Source organism: Dromaius novaehollandiae, chromosome 19 (assembly GCF_036370855.1).
Source record: "Dromaius novaehollandiae isolate bDroNov1 chromosome 19, bDroNov1.hap1, whole genome shotgun sequence".
NCBI lineage: Eukaryota > Metazoa > Chordata > Aves > Casuariiformes > Dromaiidae > Dromaius > Dromaius novaehollandiae.
In genome coordinates, this window is record NC_088116.1 from 7,236,313 (window position 1) to 7,262,164 (window position 25,852).

A 25,852-nucleotide genomic window follows, 5' to 3' on the forward strand; every position below is an offset into this window, starting at 1 on the left:
GCAGGCAGCAGTCGGCAGATGGTGCTGCAATGCAGCTCTGCTGCACAGGTCTGGCTGTGCTCACAGCAGCTCAGAAAGGCTCGGCTGGGAAAGCTGGGGTTACTCTTTGAGAATCCCTACCGATTTGTGTGCTTCCACACTAGCCTCAGCTTGCTGATGTCCTCTTCCTGGAGTTTAACCTGACACAGTTTTTGATAGGGATTCAAAATGTGTAAACTCTATAGTCTGAGAAGTGATTATTATATGAACAGCTTAGTCCCGTGGGTATGAGCTTGCTCTCAGTATTACAGAGAGAGCCTGTAATAGTCCTGACACATCATTGTCATCATCAGACTGTGAAAATAGCCCTCAGAGTGGATTTCATCAGTGGCTGCCAGAAGCATGTGAGACCCCACAGGTCTGGTGCTATTTGAGATTTTCATTAGTGCTGTCTGAATCAAGCGTAGGCCTGTTAAATTTGCAGAGGATGACAGGACTGTGGTGTGTAGCCTAAAGAGAAAGTAAGGGAGGCCTGAAAACAGTCTGCAACTACATAAACTGCTACTGCAAAGCAGAAAGGACAAATTCATCCTCTGTGTCCATGCAGGATAAGTCCTGATGTTCTGGTCTCAAGCTGCAGCAAAAATTGGAAGATAAAACATTGCAGCAGTGAGGAAGTACTGGCAGATCACCTGGAAAAGGGTGGAATTCTGGCCTTGGAGTGATACAGTGAATGTTGATCTTTTGGGGGAAGCTGAACTTTTCCCCAGCCCTGGTTTCTGTGTTTCTCTGAAAAACTACTTGCTCTAACCCATAGAGGCTCTCCCTCCCCTCCTAAACACCTTACAGGGCAACTGCATGTTCTTGCTCAGCCAGCTGTCCCTGATCTGAGCTGTAGGAGTGAGCAAAGGGAGTGTAATTTTAGCAAGGCTTTGCCTACCAGGTCTGTATCAGAGAACCTGTAGCCTGCTCCTGGCTGATATGCTAAAGTACTACTGTGCACCCAGTGCCACCTCTCTGCCTCCCCTCGTCCCACTGCCTGATCCTCTGAGACTGCCAAGCAGAGGCATCTCAGCATCCTCAGAGATGGCATCTCCTCTCCAGGGACCTGCTTGCTAGAGATCAGCTAGTCCCTGTTCACGTGGCCTGCATCCAGGATTAACCCTGAGTGGGGAGGTGGATGCTGCAGTGCGGGTGGTTGTCTCCTGAGTCATCTGCTCCCTTGACCTTTTCCTCCCTGCGCTGCTCTTTCTGAGGAGCCCAGTCACCAGCAGTGTGATGATTTCACATCCTGCCTTCACTGCTTGTGGCTGCAGAGCTGCTCTTGAGTGATCTGCTGCCTCTTCTTCCCTGCCAATGTGTTGCCATCCAGGCATCCCATTTCAGTGGTGGATGTTTTATTGCTACCCCACTTCTCTCTTGCGCCATGTGCTCTGAACCAGCAGGGTCTACCGTTGTCTCTTGTGGCCAGGATTTTTGTTCTGTCACTGGAGGCAGCCACCAGCTTCTGTGAGAACATCCCTGGCGCCTGTGTTCAAACTTCAGGAGGCAAAGGTGCCTGAGGCGCACTAGCCCTACGTGCACCCCTAAGTCACCCTTACCAAGTGAGCTCCCAGGCTGCTTCTCTTGGTGATGGGGAGTGTGTTGGGGACACAGTGCTGGTACGGGGACAGCTGGAATATGTTACTGGTGGCAAAAATCACAGATTAGATTGCAGCGGGGACCCAGACAGCCCAAAGTCTCGGCTCTTAGACCAGTGTTGTATTGTGGCAGCCCAGCCCCTCACACAGGTGCTTGATCTCAGGACATAAAACCCATGAAAGAGGGGCCTTGCAGACTGGGGTCTGCTTTGCACATACTTTCCCAGGGGCCCTGGGCTGGAGTGCACAGATGGGGCAACCCTACCCTAGGAAAAACCCACACAGTCACCTCTGCACAGCAATTGCAGGTGTCTCTCTGATGCCAAACTCACAAAGAGGTGGAAAGCTGGAGGAGTGGGCAAAAGACAGGTTCAGATACAAGGCCTAGCTATATGTTTTATATTTCTGGCTCTTTGGACTCCTCTGCATTTTCCTGCAAGGCATTTTCAGCGGTGGCAGGGGCAGCATTATGGAGGGGCTCTGGACAGGTAGGGGTGGATGGATCCCAGCCCTGAGACTGTGCTGAAACATCTAGATTGGAGTAGGAAGTAGTTTTGGAAACAAAGAACACCTTGAATCTAGAGAAACAGCTCTGTTAGGCAGAGAGGGCCTTGCCGTGTTATAACAGTAGGATTACACCCAGCAGGTGTATTTATGGCAAGATGCTCCCAGGAAGGAGTGGCCTTTTAAAAGGTTTACAAAGTGCCTGTGGTTGCCGTTGCTCCAGGCTTGGCCCCAAGAGCAAACCTCACATGTGACAGCTTCTTATCTGCCAGGCCATAAACCTCTGTGCTCTCACGTGGGGACTCATAGAAGAAAAAATCAGCTCCCTCAGCTGGGAAGCGTAAGAGACCGTCCAAAGAGGGAGGCTTCATGGCTGAGCTGAGCAGTGGGAGTGGGGGGATGCCGTGGCTGCGGTGGGTCATGGGCTGGGGGAGATAGACATGTGAGCCCCAGAAGGACCATTAAATAATCTTGCCTAAAGTGTGATTCAGTCCTGCATCCTGTGGCGGAAAGGAGTAAGGGGAAAGGACAGAAATTGGCCCCAGAAATAGTATTGTGTCAGTAAATTCAAAAGGGAGATTCCAGGAAAAAAAGAGGAAGTCAATAGAAAAAGCCTGAAAATTTCAGACAATGTTATAAAATTCTTCTGACTCAGCAGAGAGGCTGCCTACGAGGTTCTGAGGGACTCGCAGGAGATGAGCAGAGCCAGGTATGCAGTGGAAACTGAAAAGAGAGGAACAGACTTCCCCAGTGGACCCAGAGGAGATCTGATGCACCCATGTACTGCTGCAAAGGTGACCCTGCTCCCAGGACACTAGCAGCAAGGATGGTGAGCTGGGAAGTGTAAATACAGGGAACATCAAGAGCAAAAGGCCGCAAGATGAAATGCCCACCTTATGGGCAGCAGGAGCTGCAAGTAGTCATGAGAATTTAGGGGACAGAGGTGTCTGCACTGCAAGATGCCTTGCCTCAGCCCTGCACCTCCAGGGCAGGGAAAAGAGGAGCTGTTAGATATGGGAGTGTGCACAGAGGATATTCTGGAGGAAATCCGTAAGAAGAAGAGCTCTTACTCAGTCATTCCAAGGCAAACAGTTGAGCTGAGCAGGCCAGAGGGATTTCAGAGTGAAACAGTTAATTGCATACCAAAAACCCACAACCACTGAAACCATCTCCAGTCCTGGAGGGGAACAAGTGAATCCAGCATTTGCCCTGGCGACAACAGAGCAGGCAGCCACCTTCTGCGCAGATCAAATGCACGTGTACAGCATTGTGGAGCATTTCCTTCCGAAACAGTGTTATGATTAGTGACGCCTTTTAAAACAGGACTCTAAAATGTCTCTGTGAACAGGCTGTTATCAAGACAAACCAGCCCAAACTCAGAAGGAAATCACACCTTTAATCTGGAAAGCTTCTCAGGTGTGCTGGTTGGGCAGTAGGACTAAAGTCCATCTTAACAGTAGTTGTTTTCTATCTGCCCTGCTTGATCTGGAACCTGAATGAGAGAAACCCACTGCTTTCATGTGGAAATTTGATTTCCCACCTATTTGTATTCACAACCAGTTTCTAGCTATATATCCTTATACCAGCAGTAACCATTAGCTGAAATAGCTCTTTTCCACTCTTGGTGCTCAGCTCCATGATGTATACACACCGGTAAGTCATGGCCCCTCTCATTTTCCTAACCCCTGCAGAGCCGAGCTCTTTGCTGTTGCCTCCTGTCACGTTGTATGACACGGGGGGTCTCATCACAACCCTGTGATTTGTAGCACGGGTCTTTTTCTGCCCCAGACATTTCCAGCTGGTGAACTCCCACAGTACAACGGCTCCTCCTGTTACCTGTTGTCCCCAACAGTGCGGTCATGCTGTCTGCACTACTGGATCAAATCTCTTCTCCAGTCTCTGTTACTCCAGTCCTCAAGGTCATTATAATCTTTCTGTGTGATATTCCGGCCTCTTCTGGATTGATGATAGCATCTCATTTTGCATCGTCAGCCAATTTCCTTTGCATTCTCTTACTTTTTGTGCCAAGATCATTAATGTAAATGTTACGCCGAATCATTTTTGAGGCAGAAACTCAAGGAACTGTGCTGGTAGACCCCCCTCAGTCTCACGCTTCCTCTTTCAGCTGAAGCAATTACCATGCCCCTTTCAGGCAGCTCTTCACCCACTTTACATTTCATATGCCGGTCACATCTTCTCCCGCTTAGCTAATAATTTACTGTGTGGCACCATTTCAAATGTCTTACTGAAGCCTAGACAAGTGAGATCTACTGCATTTCCTTGGTCACAAATATCTGTGAACTTATAAAAGGAAGCTATTAGGTTAGTGCCGGTCTGCGTCAGGACTGATACTGCATGATGTACTGTGGATGTTCTGTATCTCGTGTGATGCCCTGAGGGCCTGGAGAGGGGCTCAGTGGGGGGCAAATGACTGTAAAATACAAGATCATTTAAATTAATCGGGACTGGAGGAGACTAGGGTTTAACCAAGTTAGATGACTGCGCAACATGCTAGCGGATGACATTCAGTGTTGGCAAATGCACTTACGAGTCATTTGAAATACTAATTTATATTTCTAGGGTCAAATGAACTACAGCTACTAGGGAAAGAAGGTGGCCTGGGGTAATATTTTCAATAGAGTTTAGGCCAGATTTTAAAGATATCTGGGCTCCTGAATATTTGGCCCATGTGACTTAGAAGTCTCTGTTTCATTCCTCTTCAGTGACATTCAAGTCCCCTAAATGTCATTTTCTTTGGAAAATGAAACTTAACGTCTCCTACTTATTTTTTAGAGCTGATCTTTGGCACTGCAAGTCCAAGGATTAAGCAGAATATTGGAGGGCATGAAGGATGGGACAGAAACTAATTCTTCAAATGCCATAATGTTTTTGTAGAAACCAGCAGGATGATCTCCTCCAGATGCCACATTCAGCTCTGATCATTTTGACTCAGAGAAGGTTAGAGCCGACACAGAAGACTTTGAGCCAGGTGATGAAAGTATTTAGCGACTTAGAGATGAAAGATTGAAAAGAGTTGGGCAAATCAGATGAAGGGAGCTTAAAAATAAACATTTGACATTGATTATTTACCCAGGAGAAGAACAAAGGGACATCCATGTGATTTAAAGATAGAATCCATCCATTTAAAGGGAGAAACCATTTACTAGAGAGAGAGATTTTGACACAAGGCATAATTAACATGTGAAACTCTGGCAGAAGGTCTCACCAAAGGCAAAAAGCGGAGGAGAAAGACACAAGCAATTGCATGGCTATGAGATAACTCCAGCTATGTAAGTTTAGATTTCTTTGTTTATTTATTTTTAGCCTGTCTTTATGGAAATGGGACTTACGCAATCTGCTGTCTGGTGCAGGAGGTAATGATGGTGTCTGCAAACTCAGAACTGAAATCACTGAGAGCAAGCAACTTTTTTTAAAGTCCCAATGAAGTATTCACATGGGCAGGCACAGATTTTGGCCGGGGCAGTAGCTGAGGCCTGCCAGCTCTGCCAAACTGTATGAAAGAGCTGTAAATCAGCACCTTGGGAGGCCAGAGTCTGTGTGTCCTTGCAAAGCCAAAGCAAGCCCTGATGAGAATTGGCCCTCAGGGATTTCTTCCGCCTGAGGGCTGGGTGGAGACAGGGCTGCAGGTGCAAGTGATGAGGCTTGGGAGGGAAACAGCAGGATCTGGGGGTGTGATGGGGGTGGTCACGGTGTGATGGTGGATGTGGGTGCTGACTGGGGAGCTGGGACACAGCAAAGTGGGGTTCACAGTGCGGCAGGAAGGTGCCCACAGGCTGGGTGGGTAGTACTGGCAAATGAGCTTCTGAACTGGGTTTTTTGCTGCATGTTGTGCTCTGAGCCCTGTTGTAGCTGGAGGGATATAGTTATACTTGCTATGTGAAGCGGAGTTCTTCTCATGCAAATGCTTACTTCTTGCATTTAGTGTTTCTCTTCCCTATTATTTTTTCTTCTTAAGCAATGTATCTGCTCGTCTTAGGGAGTAGGGGGTGCTTGAGGCCGGGGATTTGGAGCTGGTGTGGAGAGTCTGGGGACAAAAATCTTGTTGGAAGATTTGATAGTTATGAAGAGGAGATAGGGACTGCGTTGGGGCAGCCAAGGCTGCAGTGCTATCTGGGTGCTCCCAGGGGTGGTCTCCAAGCCCCTCAGATATGGAGCTGAAGGTAACCAGCTCTGTGAGTCCCCATGGTTTGGTGATGCTGTGCTGGATAGATGGGTGGTATTGGACACATCTGTCTGCAGGGTGAACTTACTCTTTTTTTGGACCTGACCTGATGTTTTTCCATAGGTGGGGGCCATTGTCTGCCAAGGGCGATTGCTCATGAATGCCTGCACTGTGCACGTGGGCATGCTGTAGTCCCCTGCCTGGGGAAGAGGTTATTTTTAACTCCTTCTGCTCTCTTTCCTTTCAGTCTATTGTCAAAGTCACTCAAGCTGGGGGAAAACAGGTCTATCGTTGGTTCAGGACCACAGGAAAATTTCTGCCTTTGGCTGTGTGTCTTTTTGCGAGACACAGGACAGGATCCTCTGAGGGTGAAGGGATGATCAGGGATCTGTATTAAAAAGGTATCATTGAGGCCTGGTGCAGGAATTCATCCTGAATGTTGAGTTGCCCCATTAAACAATGTACGCAAGGATTAGCAATAGCTTATGGCAGGGCTAGGCTATTTGTTTGGTCTGCTTTTCCCTTGCAACCTCTAGCCACGGGACCCCTTTGCATAATTTTTATCAATGATGAGTGTCATTTCCCGGAGGGATATTGCACAATGCCCTGTGGCTTTCTTTACAGTCGCATAGGAGCGTGGTGCTGGGGTTTTCTTCCATTTCTTTCTGCCTGCGGTTTCCTCTCTATTTCTGCGTTTCCTTCTGTCTCATGCTGGCACATGGCAAACAAAGAGGGGCAGTTGTGATACCTTTAGCATGGCAAAATGCAGAGCCCATGCGTTTGACACCAACTCCTGGATGAGGTGCTGACAGCGTCCCTCTACCCTGACCCTCAGCAAGAATCGCAGGCCGCTTCTGCCAGTGAGCAGGAATTTGCCCTCAGTGTAAAGTCCTGGCCGTTGGGGAGAATTTCCTGAAGTTGGCTGCTGCCTGAGGCGACTGTGTCTGTGATATGCTGTCTTTAGTGGGCTCGGGGACCGGAAGCGATGCTGTCCTCTTACAATGACCGAGGGCATCCTTCATCTCCTCTTTCAGTCTAAATGAACCCTGTGACACTGCCTGTCTTCCCCATCTAGGCTTGGGGCCTCCTTGCCGTTCTTCTCTCGCTCTTCTCCAGTTCATCACCCCTTTCTTGAGACATGAAGCCCGAAGAGGCAAGTTCTTCACCAGCTGCAGCCAGAGTGAGAGCGACCTTTCCTGCGGCAGTGCTGTATTTCCGACTGATGGTCGGGGTCTGCTCTGGCTGCATGTTGTCCCTGCTGTTGCTGGCTGCCTACGTGGGGCAGCACTTGGCATGTCTTTGCCAGGCTGCTGTGTCTTGGCTTGTCCCCTTCTGCCTTGCCAGTTGCATGCCGTCGGTAATGACGGTTCCTCTGCTCTTTTAACTGTGTTCACAGCCTCAGGGGGTAAAGTTTTTTAGACCATACTTTGCTTGTTTGCACAGGAGGATCATGCAGGGCAGTGCTGAAAGCCTTGGATAGTGCAAGACTAGTACCGTGTTTGCTCATCTGCGGCTTTCTGGTACCTCTCCCACCCCACGTGAGTTCGTGGTGTTAATCACCAGTGATTCAGAGGTGGCCATGAGCTGTTTCAGAAGGGTGCTAGGGCAATCTTTGGGGACTGCTCGTTTCACCACACCTGCCTTGTCTCCCTCTTCCTTCCCCCCTTTTTTTCCCCTGTTCTCACCTGTGCGCTTACCCTCTGGCACTGAATTTTGTCCCGAGTACCTGACCACAACGCATGTGTGAGGAGGGGCAGGGAGGAGGGTTGTTTTTGTCTGTTTTCTTTTTTCCCCAAAGAAAAGCCAAAAAGGTGCTGCATCTTTGGCTACTTGCTCACCTTCACCAGTAAGTAATGGGCTCTTACTGTCTTTTGTCTTTCAAATTTTCAACTGTAAAACTGTTATTTCTGGTCTCCCCTGCTGCTTACAGGACTGAAAACTTCACTGGGAATTGCTGCTCACAAACAGGCAATTCCCTCACATGCCTTTTGAATACCTCCTGTGTTTCTCTGCTGGATTAGAAAATCATCTGCTTGCCGAGGTCTTCTACCACAGGAGAATTAAAACCAGAAGTCATTTCTTCACTATCCCTTTATTTCAGTTCCTTATATTTAATTCCTTAAACATACTTGAACACAAACTATCTACTTTTACTGACCTGCAGTTTTTTGCAATTCATTGAAATAGCCTCCTCCATTCCAGTTAGAATGGAAAGTATTTCGTCAGCATCCAGTAAGCTGTCCCATCCGGCTCCACTCTAAATGAAGAACTGAAAGCTCAGCCAGCTACTTCTGCAATGAGGAGGAAATATTTTTGCATTTCCATCAAAAAAAAAATCTTTGCAACTGTGAGAGTTCCTGTGATTCCAACTAGATGACAAGTTTCTTTGGTTACTGCTAAAGCCGGTGCCCATAGATCATCACACTTGTCACTGTGATGATTGCTTATCTTTGCATCTCTCCGTTTCTGGTATCTGTGGGGGAATGGGATATTCCTTACTGCTGTCCTGGCATTTGCTGTTTCGTGTTGCTGCTCTCCTGGCCATCCCTCACTCGGCAGTTAGCATCAGGCCTCCTATTTACCTGGAAAAGTCAGGAGCCTCATGCAGGATTTCTATATGAAAAAACAGGGTGATTTTACTTTTTCAAGGCAGCAAATACTGCCTCCATTTCCCCGTGCATAGGATAATGCTAGTCATAGTGACTTCTCCATAAAGCACTTTGGGGTGGATAGATGAAAACAGTGTCTCTGCTGGCACTGATACAGGGACAGCCCATCACAGGTGGGGTCTGGCGTTTGTTTTTTAAAGGTGGCATGCAGTGGGGGATGTTTAAAGTCCCTCGTGTTTCTGCCAGATGGACAGTGAGGTAGGAGCAGAGCTGAGCCTACAGATGAGGAAGCGGCACGAGCAGGACAGCAGTTCTTGGACAGCTACATCTGAGTGGCGGTTTCATTATGTTGGATACCTGCTTTCCTCCAGAAAAGGAATGGCTTCAGTTTGAGGAAGTCCCAATCCTCTCTTCTCTCTGCTTGGGCAGGCAAAGGGCCCCCCTGCCAGCCACGGAGCCAGCATCCCCCACTGCCGTTGTTCAGACCTGGCTGTGTGCCCTGTGACTCGTCCCTCCTGCCTGAGCTCAGCTCGACCCTGGCTCGGGACTGCTTTCCCCGGAGGTACCCCTTGCTGGGGTTTGGGTAGCTCAGCATCTTGCTCCTGCATTGAACCCTGAGAGCAATTGCTTGTGGCCTTAATTGTAACAGCCTGTTGTGTACCAGTGTGCTCCCTCCCACTTCTCTTTGCTGAACTAAACCAGTCGAACCAGGGGCTGCAAGTTTCCCTGACTTGTGATCCTCCTTGCTGCTGCAGATCTCGCTTCCAAAGCTAAGCCTGGTGTTGCAGCTCTGGCTTTACTGGTTCCTAAGGAAACAAAAGCATCAGGTGCCTTACGCAATCTTATTTGTACATAGCAGAGGCAGATTTGCTTTTTCTCCCCAGCCAAGTGTCATCCCCTAGTTTACTCATGTTCAGGCTGCATCACTTTCAGTCTCCAGCCTTGCCTGCTGCTGACTCTCCCATTTTATCCTTGTGCTGACTGCGTTCTCCCCTAAAACTAGTGACTGTCCACTTGCCTTTTGGGTGACCAGCCCATCTGCAGGTGGTTGGTGGCTCCATTCCTGCCCTGAGCACTTGGAGCCTTCTCATGCCAGACCCGTAGCAGAGTCAGGAGCCCATTTGATGAGACAAAACTCAGCTTGGAGACCAGCTCTTGCTATTGCTGGGGCAGGCAAAGCCGGGTCTGATGAGGGCAGGGGAAATGCCAAAACAAGGTGGCTGGAGGGCAGAGGTCCCTGCCAGAGGCGATGGTGGTGCAGCAGTGGAGGTGGTGTAAGTGCTGGATCCCACCCGACCTGGCACCTGGAACAGGTCTCGGTGGGAGACACCAGGTATGTGAGCAGAGAGGTTTGTAAAAACACGTGATTTCTACTGGGTAATGTCCTGAACTTGAGCTTTGTTTGTACGCAGAGGATGTCTGAGGTTAGGAGAAACCTATTAGTGACTGTGTAATGGCATTGACAAAAAAAAACTCAGGCAGACCTTCAGTCTTCTGAGGAATTGAGCCCTTTCCTTCTGCTTTTCTCTGTTCAGAGACATTTGACTAGCAAGAGCATAGGATGGCTTAAACGGAAATAGTTTAATCAAAGACAGCAAAAGAAGGTTGGAGGGGTCACCTCTCTCCGTACCATCATTCTGAGGTCCCATCAGTGCCCTCTAGCTCCTCTTGATGGTCTCCAATGAGATGATCCACACCCATCGTCTCCTCTCCCCTTTTGTTCTTTTCAAAAAGAAACAATCACAAACTTTTCTCACAGCCCTACATCTCATATCAAACAAGTGCTATCTCTGAGGGACGCATCCTTTGGACCGGGACCTTTTGGCAGAGGAAAAGCTCTGCAGGTAAAAGGACGTTGCAGCCAATGTGAGGTCTATCCCTGTGTATGAAATGGGGAAGTGTGGGTGGGGGGTATCGCCCCTGCCCAGCTGTGGGGATGAGGAGGACGGGCACAGCTATTGCTCAGCAGCTGGGTGAGCCAAACCTTCCCCTTGAATCAGGGGTGGCAGGAGTTAGTCACGACTGAGGGAGGGTCAGAGGGCAGATGGTGGGAGGCCAGGAGTTTGTGTGGTGCCTTGGAGCTCAGCAACCGACCTTTTGTGGCACCCATGGGGCAATGTCAGGGCAAGGGCAGAAGAAAAAAAAAAAGAAAAAAAGGAGGAAGTTGCAAATTTTGGAGCTCTTTCTTACCAATGGGGATCTTTGGGAATTACCCTTTGGGACAGGAGGTGCAGCCCCTTTTCAGTCACGCTACAATCGCCTTGATGTTTCATCTGCAAGGCTGCTATGAGCTGATCTCAGCAGGCTCTGGCAAACCTTGTCCTCTCTCCAGCTCCCACCCTTATGGCCCTGTCTCTTCTCTTGTATCAGTGTATTTGCTTTTTTGGGCTAAGCTGGTCCAAGGAGCTAAACTGGAAGAAGTTATCGCTGCTTGAGGAGAAGTGGGCAAGCAGGAACAGCCATAGATTAGCTGTCAAGAGGCTGCAGACCAAGACAAAATAGAAGCCCATAGGTAAAGAGGTGAAAATCCTCTGTCCAGGCCCAGGAAGAGGAGGGTGACAGGACAGGCTGCAGCCTGAGCCCACCGGGACAACGGAGGAGTCCAGTCCCTACAGGGCATCCAGTCCTTGGCTTCTCTACAAGGTTTCCAGCATGAAAATATGCCTTATGGCAGGGTTTTCATCAAGCAAGGACAAGTGTGAGACCCCCAGGGACCTACCAGGCCTACCCAATCTAGTCCCTCCATTGCCTTTATTTTCTTAGATGACCAACAGACCATCACTGTTATGGAGATGAATGTATAGGCAATACATACTTTATAGATAATTCAGTATCACAGCTGTGATGGATACACTGGGTTGGAAAGGGGTTTTCATACCTAAACTATGGAAAAGTTATGGATTTTAATCGTGGCAATGTTTTCACTGCCAGCAATAACGGCAGTGCCCGGGAGCGACTGAACACAGCCGGCTCGGCGGCAGCAGAGCAGATCTGCGGTGACACAGCGATGCTGCACGGGGCTGTCGCGAGGCAAATCCCTGCCCGGGAGGTTGGTGGAAGCGCTTCGTGGTCGCCTGCCTTGGATTCCCACCAGGGCCCGGGATGGGAAGCTCTCCAGCCCATGGAGGGTCTCGGCCGGCCACCGAGGCGGCAGGTCGCGTTGCAGCAGTGGCGCGGGCAGGGCGAAGGGCTGGTGGCCGGGGCTGGGGCTGGGGCTGGGGCCGGTCCCTTCGGGGCAGGCAAACGGAATCTGAAAGTGGCGGAGCCGGGGCTGGCGCTTCCCCTTCTGCGGCTTCCTTCTGTTGTCCACCTCAGCAAAACGGGGCTCATCCTGATCTAATTTCCCCAGTATGATGTGCTCATCTTCTTTCTTTGAAACCCTGCGCCCCGCCCAGCGCTCCGGCTATAAGAGGGGAGCAGCGGCCCGGGGCCCAGCATCGGGCAGGAGAGCAGCTTGGCAGCACCGGTGCCGCTCCTGCAAGCCCTCAGCCCCAGCAGCACCATGAAGGTCTTGGTGGCCGCCCTGGCTGCTCTCCTGCTCGCTGCCCTCTGCTCCCCGGCGCAGGCCCATCTCGGTGAGTCGGCAGCGCTGCCTCCCTCCCTCCCTCCTCGGGGCCGGGGCCGGGGCCGGGGTGGGTGATGCCCTGCCGGGAGGTGCCGGGGCGGACGGGGGAGCCTTGTCCCCATCCATGGGGACCCTGGTGGCACGGGGAGGGCTGGGGTGGGTGATGCCCTGCCGGGAGGTGCCAGGGCGGACGGGGGAGCCTTGTCCCCATCCAGGGGGACCCTGGTGGCACGGGGAGGGCTGGGAGCGGGTTGATGGTCGGGCTGGGGTGGGGGTCTCCTGCTCGCGGTCTGCACGGGGCGTCCCCGCGGTGGGATGCGGGGTGGAAACGTCCGACGGCAGCGGTGGCCGGGCGCCCTGGCGAGGGCTGCGGGGCCCCGGCATGTGGCCGCCGAGCTGTCGGGGCTCACCGGGCGCTCCGCCCTCCCTGCCGCCCTCCCAGACGGCGTCCCCACGTCCTGCTGCTTCAGCTACCAGCTCCGGCCCATCCCGCGGGGCCTCATCGCCTCCGCCTACGTCACCAGCAGCAACTGCACCCGGCCGGGAGTGATGTGAGTACCGGGGCCGCCGCCGCCCCGGCCCCCTGCGCACGGGGGTCGGCCCGGAGCGGGGCTGGGGGCGGGCAGGGGGCCGGGGCACCCGCGTCCTCCCGGCAGAGCCTCCTGACGGCCTTTTGCTCCCCGCAGCTTCGTCACCAAGAAGCAGCGGGAGGTCTGCGCCGACCCCCAGGCCGCCTGGGTCCAGGCGCACCTCAGGCACTTCCAGGCCAAGCAGAACTGACCTGGCCCGGACGGCATCCCGGGGCGGCCGCCGGCCCCCGCCACGGCACGGCCGCTGCCCGCCCGGCCCTGCGCTCGCCATGGACCCCTTGCGCTGTGTCTTCTGGAGTGGAGCACTGTATTCTATTTAAGTTATTTGTGGTTAACTTAAGTTAAATATTTTTGCTAAAAAAACAGAAAAGGGAAAATGCAAAAAGAAGTTCAATAATTTAAGTAATTTATAATGTCTGCTGGTGAGGATCCAGGTGGCTGGTTCTACTGCCTCAATAAAGTGTTTGGATTAGAAAGCCCTGTGGTGTCTCTCTGAAATCCCTGCCGGAGCCCCCGGCCCAGAGACGGGGCAGGCGGGACCCCCAAACCCCCTGTGCCCCGGCTCACGCCCTTCCTTCCCGTGGGACGGCTCCACTCCTGGGGCCCCGGTGTGTCCCCGTGGAGGGGACACCGGCATCACGCTTGGGGGGTCTCGGTGCTGAACAAGTCCTGCCCGGGAACCCGGGGGCACCTCCGTCCCTGGCGCCCCACTGTGATGCGCGAGGGCGTTGCGCTGCCCAGGGCCACGTCCCCCCCCAGCCCGTGCCGTAGGGAGCCGGCGCTCCTCCGCCGCAATGAAGCGGCCGGCCCCGGAGGAGGAGGGTGAGCGCGGAGCATCCCGGCGGTGCCCGCCAGCGGGGACGGCGGAGGGAGCCGGGGAGGCCGGGTCCGGCTTTGCAAACGCGGCCCCCCGTGCGCCAGGAGCATCCCCTGTCCTTGCCGGGGGCCCTCGCGGCCCAGCGTGGCACTTGGGGGGTGACGGTGCCGCCGTCCCTCCCGGCAGCGTGCGGGCTGTGCCAGCGGGCGGACCGCGACCCCGAGGTCTTTGGGCAGACGTGCCGGCGGGACGGGCTGTGCGTCCACGAAAACTGCCTGGTGAGTCGCCGCCGCGGCTCGGGGCCCGGCCCGCACCCGCCGGCCCCCGCGGGCGCCCAGCCCCGGGGACGCGCGGCCGTTTCCCTCCCGCAGTACCACGCCAGCGGGCTGAGCCAGAGCGGGGCCGACGGCGAGGGCTTCTACGGCTTCCTCTTCGCCGACATCCGCCGGGAGCTGAAGCGGGCGGCCCAGAAGGTGAGGCTGGGTGCCCATGGCCCCGCGGCGGTCCCATAGCTCGGCTCCCACGCCGCCAGCTCTGCGCCGGCCCGCACGCTCCCGGGGATGCTCCGCAGGAGGCAGCGGGCTGCAGCCAGGTCCTCCACCGGGTCCTTGCGTGGCCAAAGAGGTCCATTTCTGCACAGAACGGCCATTTGGAGGGGAAAACGATCAAAATGCTTCCCTTCAGCCTCACGGTTTTCACGCCCGAGGTGTTACACTCAGCATCCCCGGGCCGGCAAAGATGCTCGGTGGTGGAGGTGGCAGCCGGGCTGCCCGCGGGCCCGCAGTGCTGACGCCGGCCGCCACCGTGCCGTCCCCAGACCTGCTGCGTCTGCCGGCGGCGGGGGGCCTCCGTCGCGTGCCGGGGCCGGAGGTGCCCCCGAAACTTCCACTTCCCCTGCGGCGGCGAGCGAGGCTGCGTCTCCCAGTTTTTCGGGGAGTTCAAGTGAGTCTGGAGGGTGCCGCGGAGGAGGAAGAGGAGGAGGAGGAGGGCTGGCGCGGGGCAGGGAGCTGAGCCACCATCTCCCATCGCATCCCGTCCCGCAGGTCCTTCTGCTGGCAGCACCGGCCGGTGCAGCGGGCGCGGGCGCCGCAGCGGGGCCAGACCCGCTGCCTCATCTGCCAGGAGGCGGTGGCGGGGCGGCCCCGCTTCGGCACCTTGGTGTGTCCCGCCTGCCGCAGCGCCTGGTTCCACCGCGGCTGCATCCAGGTACGCGCTGCCCGCCATCTCCCCCGCTCCCCTCGCCCGGCCCCCGCCGGACGCCCGCGGGACGGGGGCTCCCGGGCGGCCGCCTCTCCCCGCAGGGCCAGGCGCTGCGCTCTGCCCTGCACCACTTCCGCTGCCCGCTCTGCCAGGACGTGGCGACCTTCCAGGCCGAGATGTTTCGCCTCGGCATCAAAATCCCCGACAGGTCGGCGCCCGGCTCCGCGCGGGGCTGCTCCGGCCGGGGCCCTGCCGGGACGCGGGGGCCCTGGCTCACCCCCCTGCCTGTCCCCCCCCCCAGGGACGCCGCCTGGGAAGAGGAGGGGGCCTTCGACGACCACTACCGGCGGCACAGCTCCTGCGACGCCAGCGCCTGCCTGTGCCCGGCGGGCCGGGAGCTGGCGGAGGAGGAGGGGTGAGGCCGGCGCGGAGGGTCCCGGGGGAGGCCGAGGCCGCATGCTCGTCCCAGGCCCTCACCGGCCCCGTCGCCCCCGCAGACCCTGGCGCTTGCTGCTCTGCGACTCGTGCGGCTCCCGCGGCACCCACCAGCGCTGCAGTGGCCTCGCGGAGGCCACCGGGACCTGGGAATGCGGCGACTGCGCCGGCCCGGGCACCGGTGAGGGGCACGGCGGGGGACAGGGGCCCAGGGCTGTGCTGGGGGGCGGCCGCGCTCACCTCCGCGCTCCCCCCCGCAGCCCCCCGCTAGCTGCCGTCCCCACGGCGCAGGCACCCCGCCGCAGCACCCTCCCCACGGGGACGACGGCGCCAGGAGAGGAGGCCGGGATGCTCCAAGGCCACCCTGCTGCCCCAGGGAAGCCCCTCGGCTGCCCCCCAGCCTGCGGCAGGTCCCTAATAAACGGCGAAAAAAACCACGCGTGGGTCTGTGCTGGTGGCGGAGCCGCCGGGGAGGCTCCTGGGGTTGTGCCGGGCCTCGGGAACGGAGCTGTCCCGCAGGAAGGAAGGGAGCGAGCCGGGGTGCAGGGGGTGCGGGGGGCACGGGGGTCCCGCCTGCCCCGTCTCTGGGCCGGGGGCTCCGGCAGGGATTTCAGAGAGACACCACAGGGCTTTCTAATCCAAACACTTTATTGAGGCAGTAGAACCAGCCACCTGGATCCTCACCAGCAGACATTATAAATTACTTAAATTATTGAACTTCTTTTTGCATTTTCCCTTTTCTGTTTTTTTAGCAAAAATATTTAACTTAAGTTAACCACAAATAACTTAAATAGAATACAGTGCTCCACTCCAGAAGACACAGCGCAAGGGGTCCATGGCGAGCGCAGGGCCGGGCGGGCAGCGGCCGTGCCGTGGCGGGGGCCGGCGGCCGCCCCGGGATGCCGTCGGGGCCGGGTCAGTTCTGCTTGGCCTGGAAGTGCCTGAGGTGCGCCTGGACCCAGGCGGCCTGGGGGTCGGCGCAGACCTCCCGCTGCTTCTTGGTGACGAAGCTGCGGGGAGCAAAAGGCCGTCAGGAGGCTCTGCCGGGAGGACGCGGGTGCCCCGGCCCCCTGCCCGCCCCCAGCCCCGCTCCGGGCCGACCCCCGTGCGCAGGGGGCCGGGGCGGCGGCGGCCCCGGTACTCACATCACTCCCGGCCGGGTGCAGTTGCTGCTGGTGACGTAGGCGGAGGCGATGAGGCCCCGCGGGATGGGCCGGAGCTGGTAGCTGAAGCAGCAGGACGTGGGGACGCCGTCTGGGAGGGCGGCAGGGAGGGCGGAGCGCCCGGTGAGCCCCGACAGCTCGGCGGCCACATGCCGGGGCCCCGCAGCCCTCGCCGGGGCGCCCGGCCGCCGCCGTCGGACGTTTCCACCCCGCATCCCACCCCGGGGACGCCCCGTGCAGACCGCGAGCAGGAGACCCCCACCCCAGCCCGACCATCAACCCGCTCCCAGCCCTCCCCGTGCCACCAGGGTCCCCCTGGATGGGGACAAGGCTCCCCCGTCCGCCCCGGCACCTCCCAGCAGGGCATCACCCACCCCAGCCCAACCATCAACCCGCTCCCAGCCCTCCCCGTGCCACCAGGGTCCCCATGGATGGGGACAAGGCTCCCCCGTCCGCCCTGGCACCTCCCGGCAGGGCATCACCCACCCCAGCCCGACCATCAACCCCCACCCCAGCCCTCCCCGTGCCACCAGGGTCCCCATGGATGGGGACAAGGCTCCCCCGTCCGCCCCGGCACCTCCCGGCAGGGCATCACCCACCCCAGCCCCGGCCCCGGCCCCGAGGAGGGAGGGAGGGAGGCAGCGCTGCCGACTCACCGAGATGGGCCTGCGCCGGGGAGCAGAGGGCAGCGAGCAGGAGAGCAGCCAGGGCGGCCACCAAGACCTTCATGGTGCTGCTGGGGCTGAGGGCTTGCAGGAGCGGCACCGGTGCTGCCAAGCTGCTCTCCTGCCCGATGCTGGGCCCCGGGCCGCTGCTCCCCTCTTATAGCCGGAGCGCTGGGCGGGGCGCAGGGTTTCAAAGAAAGAAGATGAGCACATCATACTGGGGAAATTAGATCAGGATGAGCCCCGTTTTGCTGAGGTGGACAACAGAAGGAAGCCGCAGAAGGGGAAGCGCCATCCCCGGCTCCGCCACTTTCAGATTCCGTTTGCCTGCCCCGAAGGGACCGGCCCCAGCCCCAGCCCCAGCCCCGGCCACCAGCCCTTCGCCCTGCCCGCGCCACTGCTGCAACGCGACCCCCCGCCTCGGTGGCCGGCCGAGACCCGCCGTGGGCTGGAGAGCTTCCCATCCCGGGCCCTGGTGGGAATCCAAGGCAGGCGACCACGAAGCGCTTCCACCAACCTCCCGGGCAGGGATTTGCCTCGCGACAGCCCCGTGCAGCATCGCTGCGTCGCCGCAGATCTGCTCTGCTGCCGCCGAGCCGGCTGTGTTCAGTCGCTCCCGGGCACTGCCGTTCTTGCTGGCAGTGAAAGCATTGCCACGATTAAAATCCATAACTTTTCCATCCCTTTCCACCGCCTGGGAGCAAAACAGCCCCTAAAGGCGGGCTGAGAGGCAGAGCCAGTGGAGCAGGGTTTCCTTGGCCAGGATGCTACCAGCCTTGAAGGGCAACCGGCCAACGAGTATCACCAGGCCGATGGTGTCCTCTGTTAAAGCCATGCCCCAGGACGGCTGCTCAGTCCTGACCATGCTCCTTGGAAACCGGCTCAATGCAGCTCTTTCTTTTCACCAGACCACAGGCATAGACATGAAAAAGCCTCCTGCGAAACCACAGAATTTACTGCTTCTTGTCAAAGCAGCCCAGGAAACCTGTCTGCCCACGGCTTGACACCCTCGGGCAAGGCAGGGGATGCTCCTCGAGGTTTCGGGAAATGGCACCATGGTGTGAAGGCCACACTCAGCCACCACTGCTGAAATGTAAGCCACCACTGCAAGGGATGTGAAAGGGTGGTGGTTAGGTGCTGGATGACTATTTTTCAGAGAGAGGAGCCAGATGCCCACAGGGTCGATCTGTGATGACCAACCAGGGCTTTCCCCAGCACCCCCGAGGCCTGGAGGGGGAGCGATCCTGCAGGAAAGGCCAGCCTGGGCGGAAACCTTGGGGCTGAGCTCCCCCCGCACCCCAAAGGCAGATGTGTGTGGGAACCCCATTGCCCGCGGGAACGCTTTGCGTTACATCTTTTCTGAGGACAAAGTGTGGATTTTGGCTTTCTGCTCCTCTCCTGCGGTTGTTCCTGGGTTTCAGCCCATCCGAGGGCAGCACGTTCATGGTCTCCAGAAGCCGCGAAGCAGGCTCTCAAATGAGATGGCTTTTGAAACAGTCTTGTGACATGTGTCCTGCTTCCTGAGAGGGTCTGAGTCACTTGAAACTACTGGTGCGGGCTGACCCGCACTCACAGGAGCCCGGGGCTGGAGCTTCAACGAGCAGCGGCGGCGATGGGGAGCTCTGAAACGAATCTGCAAGGGTCAGCAGCTGGGGCTGCGTCGTGGGAAGCTTTTTCCGCAGGCGATGTTCAACGTTCAACATTTGTGAGATGGGATCTGGATTCAGGTTGCAAATTTGCACAGAGATTAATCTGATTTTCCAGGGCCCTCTGTGTATTTATTTCCAGAGCACCACAGACCTTCGGGTACAGGATGTGGGGAGAGATTGGTGGCTCTGGAAAAAAACCTCCACACCCCGGGGACGCAGCAGTGTTGCTGTTACTAATATTATCGCTCCCGTGCTCTAGCTGGCCGGGCTGTTGCTGGGGCCATGCCCACATGGCGCAAAGAGCTTTCCCGCTCCGCAGCGATGCCGGTGGCTTTGCTGAGGTTCACCACCGCCATGGGCAACCTTTGGAAAGCATCGGTGGAGGCCCTGCTGGGGATGGCGCTGCCCACCAGACCCTGGGGCTGCTGCCGGAGCTGCCCCAGCAGCGGTGGGGGGAGGAAACGCGGAGAAAGCCAAAGCGTGCATTTCCAAATACTTCCTTATTTTAGGGAAATCATTGAGATAAGTGACATCACGATCCCGTTTCCTTCGCCTTTGCCAAAAAGCTGCTATTTTGGCTGTCCCGGCCCGAGGCAGGCTCTGATGTAAGCTGCATGGGAAGTGAGAAAGTCCCTGGTTACTTCCGCCTGGAGCGGTCCCGCTTGGACACGTGCTGCCCTTCCTCCACGTGCCTGGCCGGAGACATCCCTCCCACGGGGCTCGGACGGAGCTGGGGCCATGCCCTCGGCCAAAGGATGGTGCTAAGCCCGGGGCAAGAGCTCACTCCGCTGCTCCGTGTCCAAACATGGAGTGACTCATACCCTCGGCTCTCCGGGGCCGTCCTCACCCCTGGGAATGGAGAGCAGCCATCGCCCTGGGGCTTTGGCATTTTGCAGGGATTTTCCTTGCTCACTGGGGACCGGGCTGTCACTGCAGGATCCCTGAGCCCCCCCGGTGTCCTTGCCCTGCTCCTTGCCCGCAGCGCTGCAGAGCATCGAGCTGCATCCCTAAACCTCCATCCCCAGCAGCCAGCGTTTAACGCCCGGCTCCCCTCCAGGACGCCCAGCTGCAAGGCAGCTGCCCCCTTCCAGCTGCGCTGCTCCCTCGGCGGCTCCAGCAGAGAGATTAAAAAACAGAAAAGCAACCCCGCCCAAAACCTAAGGAAGTGTAGATAAGAAAAAACCCACAACCCCCAACGCCTGCACCTGGCTGCCCCTGCCTCCATCAGCACCCAAGGGCTGGCAGCTGTGTGGGGCCTCCTTAACCCCCTTGCCCGGGGTGGGGGCTGCTCTGTCTGCGGGGGAGCTGGGGGGCTGCTCTCAGCCTTAGCCCTGAGCCTGATGCCCTGGGTTTGCAGAGCATCTCTGGGTCTGTCTTTCCCTCCTCTGGTAGCACAACGCTCCTAAGGTCTCCTGGACTATTTCTAGGTCCCCATAGCAAGGAGAAACCCTGACATGAGTCCTCCTTCCCCAGGAGGGACATGCACCTTCTCACTTCAGCGACACGGATGTGCAGGTCAGAGCAGGGCGTTTTATTAGATCGGTAGAGGACAGCACAGTAGTGTTGAGCAACGGACGCGATGCGACTGTGGGGGATGAGGAGAGCGGATGGGGCTTGCTCCGTACGTTAGCAAGACAAGACCAAACACTGGAAAACACAGATAATTCAGGGCTATAAATAAATAGCATGTATGTCAGCTGCTGCTTAAAGTCTAGATGATGTCTGATTCTTTCTCTGTAGGTACTTCTGGAACCATGCTGCTTTGGGGTCCACGCAGACTTTCTTCCCCCTCTGTAGCTCGACACTGGGAAGAGAGGGAGGTTTTTGTTAGTTTGTCACTTGCCGGCACTGAGATGTGCCCGGAGGTCCTCTGTGGTGGCCCTGCCAGCGGGGTGTGAGGCCACGCAGCCCCGGCGGCACCTTGGGGGCCTCCAGCGTGAGTCTTGCACCAGCAGCACCCCCCTCTGACAGCTCCCCAAATTGCTGGCTTTTAGCAACCTCCAGCCCTCTTTCAGCAATCTCTAACATCTGCTTCTTTCCCAGTTGGCAACTTAAAAATCAGATTTATTGGAATATTTGGCATAAATCGGGAAGGAGGGTGTTTTGTAGTGGGGCCACCGCAGCCACCTTCGAGGGCGGCTCGTTCCAGGGGCTCAGCCGTAACGGGATAACTAGCAGGGACATGGCGGGCGTGACATGCCGGGTGAGGAGGAGCGCGGCGCTGGGGAGGAAGGCCGTGGCCGGTGGGATGCAGCCGCCGGGAGATACTCACAGCACGGCTTTGCGGGTGCAGTTGGGCAACGTCTGCCTGTAGCTTTTGATGAAGAAGGCAGGGATTGCGTCTTGGATGAACATCTCCGGGTAGCAGCACGTGGTGTAGGGGCTGCGGACTGAGAGGGAGCGATGGAGGTTGGTGCTGTCCCATGTGAGTCACGACCTGAGTCAGTTCTCTACCCACCCTCCTTGCCGATGGTGGCAACAGCCGGGGCAGTGAAAAGCCAGGGTCTGGCCCTGCTGGAACCATGCCAAAGTCTGGTTCCCCCCACTGTTAATGGGATCGGGGCAACCCAGGCAGCTTTGGATACCCTTCAGCAACCAAAACCCACAGCCAGAAGCAGGATTTCAGGCAGTTCCCTCCTCCCTGACTTCCCCAACCCCAGGCTGGAGGAGTCTGGGACGGGACTGGGCAGCCCACAAGGGATGAGAAAAGGCTCCGAGTTGGTACTTACAGGACCTGCCCTGGGTTTCAGCCCACAGAGCAGCGAGAAGCAGAGAAACCAGGGCTGAGGAGAAGAGCTTCATGTCCAGGCTGGGTCTTGGTTGGCTTCAGCAGCAGCCTAGCTCTTGCTGGTTTGAGGTTGCTTAGACCAACCTGCTCCTCCTTGCTGTGCCTCTGCATTATATAGCCCACGGCAAGGATTTCCATGACTGCTCTGGACTCGCCCCAGTGGAAGAACCACTTGAAGTTATTTATAAATGCCAATCGATAAATGGAAATTTTCTGCGGTCGGGGCCTCTCCAGCCCCTCCATACTGCAACCCTGTGGCTGGAAGCAGGATGCTGAAAGCTCTGGTAACAACCCAGCAGCTCTGCACCAGGGTGATGCTCGGGGGCCTGCAGTCTATTTTGGGTTCAGCTGTTGTCACTCTCAAACCACACAGGATGATGCTTGCGTCCTCGCTCGCGCTTGCTGAAGCCCCACGCGAGTCTATTTGCAAAAACCACCTGCTGACAGCCCCTCCGTGATGCCCATCCTGCTCGCCCCAGCCCCGCCACCCCAGCGCCCATGCCCCTCGCGGTGCCCGTGCTCGTCTCCTTCGTCTCCTCCCCAGGCAGCCCTGCAGCCAGGGCTGTGTCCCGGGGGGGCCTGGCAAGGTATCGCTGTGTGTGTGGGGGGCTGTGACTGCATTTTGGCCAGGGATGGATGGCAGGGTTGGCAGGGATGGATGGAGAAAGGTGGGAAGCCGCCTCTTTGCAGGCTTGGCACCAACCCGGGGCTGGTCCCGCCTCCGAAGCCCCCAGGAACAGGGTCTGGTCCCATACCCCACATCGGGCCCCCGCCATGGGGACAGGACGGGAATGGTCAGGGCTTCGTCTCCTCCCAGCTCCCTGTTGACCTCAGCACCGACAGACGCGGCCATAACTAACGCTCGGGCAAGGAGAGGCAGCCGCAGCACCCCAGCTGCTCCCGCGGCCCAGAGACTCGTCCAGCCAGATGTTCGTACATGACATGATGTTTAATTCTATTCGTTGTGCCGTACAAAAAGTGACCACACAGACATTTCTCCTTAACCCCCGCGCGTGCGAGACTCCTTGGGGCGTGAAGCACAAGCCGACGGTGCTGCTGCACGAAGCGATGAGTCTGCGGGCCGGCTGGGAAGGCGGCGGGGAAGGCGGCTGATCCCCGGCTAAGAAACGGTCCTGCCTCGGCCCCGGGGTGGGGGAAAGCGAGGGAGCTGCGGCGCCCGCAGGACGGCCAACGGCAGCCAGCACCCCGAGGGGTCGGCCCGTCCCGCCCAGTCCCGGGGCACCGAAAGCACCCCTCCGCTCCGGGGAGGTGAGCGAGGGGCCCGAGGAGCCGCGAGCCCGGTGCTGCTGGCGGCTGCTCCTGGCGTCCCCCCGGGCGAGGGGCTTGCGCGGTGGGGGCCCCGCGCTGCCTCCCCGCGGCCCCCCTAGCTGGGGATGGAGAAGGAGCTGACTTTGAAGGTCTCCTGGTAGTGCTTCACCCAGGCCTTGCTGGCTTGGGCGCAGATCTCTTTGCCGTTTTTCACCTTGAATCTGGCGGCGGAGGGAGGAGAGGGGGGTTAGCGGGTGGCCGGAGCGGAGCCCGGCGCGGACGCGTCTGCACCCGGTTCCCAGGGCTCCGGAAGGGCAGCGTGACCTCCGGCAGCCGGGCTGGGGACGGGACGGGACGGGAGGAGGCTCCGGGTCCCGGCGGGACGCCGGCGCTGGGCGGGGGACGCAGGTACTCACATCACGGCCCGGTGCGGGCACTCGGGGCTGGTGGCGTAGCAATCCACTATGTTGTCCTTCTTGATCCTCCTCATCTGGAAGTTGAAGCAGCACTTGTCCGGCATGGCCGGGGCTCCTAGGGGACAGCGAGAGCTCGGCTTGGCCTGGAGGCACCCGGCTGCCACCCGGACACCCTGCGCGAAGCCAACCCGCCCCGGGGCCCCCCGCACCCCCGCGTCTCCCCCATCCCCGCGGCCGGGGCTCTCCGGGCAGAGCGGGGCCGGCGGTGCTCACTCTGGGCCAGGCTCCGGCAGCACAGCGCGGCGAGGAGGAAGAGGAGGAGGAAGGCACAGACGGCCCCGGCCGCCTTCGCCATGCCGAGGTGCAGCTGGGCGACGGAGCCGGTGGGAGAAGTCTCCTGGCGGGGCTGCCGGGCTGCTTTTATCGGGGAGCGTCGGGTGGCGATCGCGTGGGAAAGGGGAGGACCTGGTCCCTGGCCACGTCCCAAAGCACAGAGGGTGGGGGATGTTCTTCCCCTCCCAGAATAACTCCAGGAAGGAAAAATCCTGGCTCTCAGCTGGTGCTTTTGGCCCACCGAGGAGCTCAGGCTCTTCCTGCACTCCTGGCTCCAGCGTCACAGCCGGTGGCCGGGTGGTGCTTGGGGTCCGGCTCTGCACCCCGGCACCCGGGGAAGGAGTGTGCCCCACGGCAGGGCGTTCGGGGCAGGAGCAGGCAGCCCTGATGCCGGGGTGAGGCGGCCCCGATGCAGTCGCTCTGGTGGGACCAGGGCCGGGTCCCTGATGGAGGGAGCAGGTGGCATCGGCAGCTCCCAGCCCATGGCCTCCCTCGGCGCAGCGAAGGCCCGGCTTGGTGTGCCTGGCCCCGGTGGGGTGCAAATGGCTGAGCCCAGCCCTGACACCCCCTTCTAAAAAGCCCTGGAGAAACAGCTGCTGTTTGGGTGGAAAAATCGCTTTGCCAGGATGAAAATTTCCACCGGAAACACCGCTTTGCACTGCTTCGTGCACGTGTTTGGGGAGCTTCGGGTGCCGGGAGAGGCCGGGGGCCGGGACCTCCGTTTACCCCTGAGACTGGGGTGGGCGGCAGCTCAGGTTCGCGGCTGCGCTGGGCTGGGAAATGCGGAGGCCAGTTTGGAGCTTTTCCGGTGGATTCGGTCTGTCCGCAGTTGGCCATCGAGCGGCCTCTCCCCGCTCGCAGACGCCTGCCGGGGCGCACGTCGCCGGTGCTGATGGCCGGTGGGTGGTGGGAAGCGGCTCGGCGCTGGGCCCTGGGGACACGCGATGGCCCTTCCCCGACAGCCCAGCTGGCCCGGCGAATCACACCCCGGGGAGCGCGTGGGAGCCGCGTCCAGCGACGGCCTCTTCCCTCCTTCCGTTATCGCAACTACCTCCCCGAGCCCGTCCACAGGCTGCTCGGGGGCTTCGCTGCCGGCAAGAGGGCTGCGATGGTCCCTCCGCCTTGGTTTGTGCTCCCGGCTACATGCCAGGAAACGTTCTGCCCCAGGGTGGCCTCTTCATCACCTCCCGCTTCCATCCGGCGGCCGAACCGGGGAGTCCCCGCCGGACCTCGGGTGGAGGAGGATGAGGGGGCCGGCGGATGGGGCCGGCGCTGCCTCCGCAGCGGGGTTGTGCAAGCGCTCGCCTGTCCCTCCGTTTGCTCTTCTGCAAAGGCGTTTCCCAGAAAACAGTCTCGGCTTCTGGCTGCAGAAGGCTCCCTGGCTCCCGTGCTGGGACACGAGTGCGGAGAGGGGACGGTGCCGGCAGCGTGCCGAGGCTGCCGGGGAGGTGCCCAGGGGCGAGGGGGGCGGCTGCCTCTCCCCTGTGCGGGCTCGTTTGGGTGCCAGGCTGGCCAAACCACGAAAGCAGGCTCAGGGAGGCCAAAATCAGCTGCCTTGGGTTGTGTTGTGTTATTTTTCCCGAAGAAGAGCATGGCACAACGGTGCCCTGAGGATCACCCGCTCCTGCTTCTCCCTCCAGACAGCGCGGCACGCTTGCTTTCCCTAGGGGTGATCCCAAAAAGGGTTCAGCGGGGCTTGCTGAAACCCATCCCAACAGAAACAAGCTGGGGAAAATATAGCCCCGGACCTTTCCCTGCATCATCCCAAAGCTAATTTAATTTCTCCTCTTCCCAGCCCAGGCTGGTCCCCGGGGAGCGGAGGAAAGTGGATGCTTCCAGGACACGCAGCTGTCTGGCTCTCGCCCGCCGCATCAGCCCTTCCGCTCGGCGCTGCCGGCGCGGCTCCCACGCGGCTGCCCGCCCTGCCGACGTCCCTCGCCCCGGCCGGGGCCCGTCCCCCCTCCAGCAGCTGCCGGGGGCTCCTCGCCCACCACCCCGCATTTGGGCGCTGGGGACTGAACGTGCCCCGTCTTTTTTCCCCCGAGGA

At 58.4% G+C, this 25,852-nt stretch overlaps 4 protein-coding genes across 4 annotated transcripts; 2 read left to right on the forward strand and 2 right to left on the reverse strand.

Moving 5' to 3' along the window:
• The first annotated feature begins 12,154 nt into the window (after positions 1-12,154).
• Positions 12,155-13,546, forward strand: LOC112987368 (C-C motif chemokine 3-like). Its single transcript, XM_026107256.2, has 3 exons — positions 12,155-12,490; positions 12,923-13,031; positions 13,167-13,546. Exons 1-3 carry the CDS (start codon positions 12,418-12,420, stop codon positions 13,258-13,260), a joined length of 276 nt encoding a protein of 91 aa, XP_025963041.2. The 5' UTR covers positions 12,155-12,417; the 3' UTR covers positions 13,261-13,546.
• A 318-nt stretch (positions 13,547-13,864) lies between these two features.
• On the forward strand, positions 13,865-16,297 carry LOC112987419 (PHD finger protein 7-like). The gene is made up of 9 exons (XM_026107327.2): positions 13,865-13,892; positions 14,074-14,165; positions 14,259-14,360; positions 14,705-14,829; positions 14,931-15,093; positions 15,189-15,295; positions 15,389-15,502; positions 15,585-15,703; positions 16,275-16,297. Exons 1-9 carry the CDS (start codon positions 13,865-13,867, stop codon positions 16,295-16,297), a joined length of 873 nt encoding a protein of 290 aa, XP_025963112.2.
• On the reverse strand, positions 16,153-17,668 carry LOC112987351 (C-C motif chemokine 3-like). The gene is made up of 3 exons (XM_026107220.2): positions 17,342-17,668; positions 16,668-16,776; positions 16,153-16,532 (listed from the first exon to the last, which is right to left on the reverse strand). The coding sequence occupies exons 1-3, from the start codon at positions 17,412-17,414 to the stop codon at positions 16,439-16,441; spliced, it is 276 nt and encodes a 91-aa protein (XP_025963005.2). The 5' UTR covers positions 17,415-17,668; the 3' UTR covers positions 16,153-16,438.
• Positions 17,669-22,717: 5,049 nt separating this feature from the next.
• LOC112987372 (C-C motif chemokine 4-like) lies at positions 22,718-23,867 on the reverse strand. Its single transcript, XM_026107260.2, has 3 exons — positions 23,746-23,867; positions 23,473-23,587; positions 22,718-23,277 (listed from the first exon to the last, which is right to left on the reverse strand). The coding sequence occupies exons 1-3, from the start codon at positions 23,825-23,827 to the stop codon at positions 23,172-23,174; spliced, it is 303 nt and encodes a 100-aa protein (XP_025963045.2). The 5' UTR covers positions 23,828-23,867; the 3' UTR covers positions 22,718-23,171.
• Positions 23,868-25,852: the final 1,985 nt, after the last annotated feature.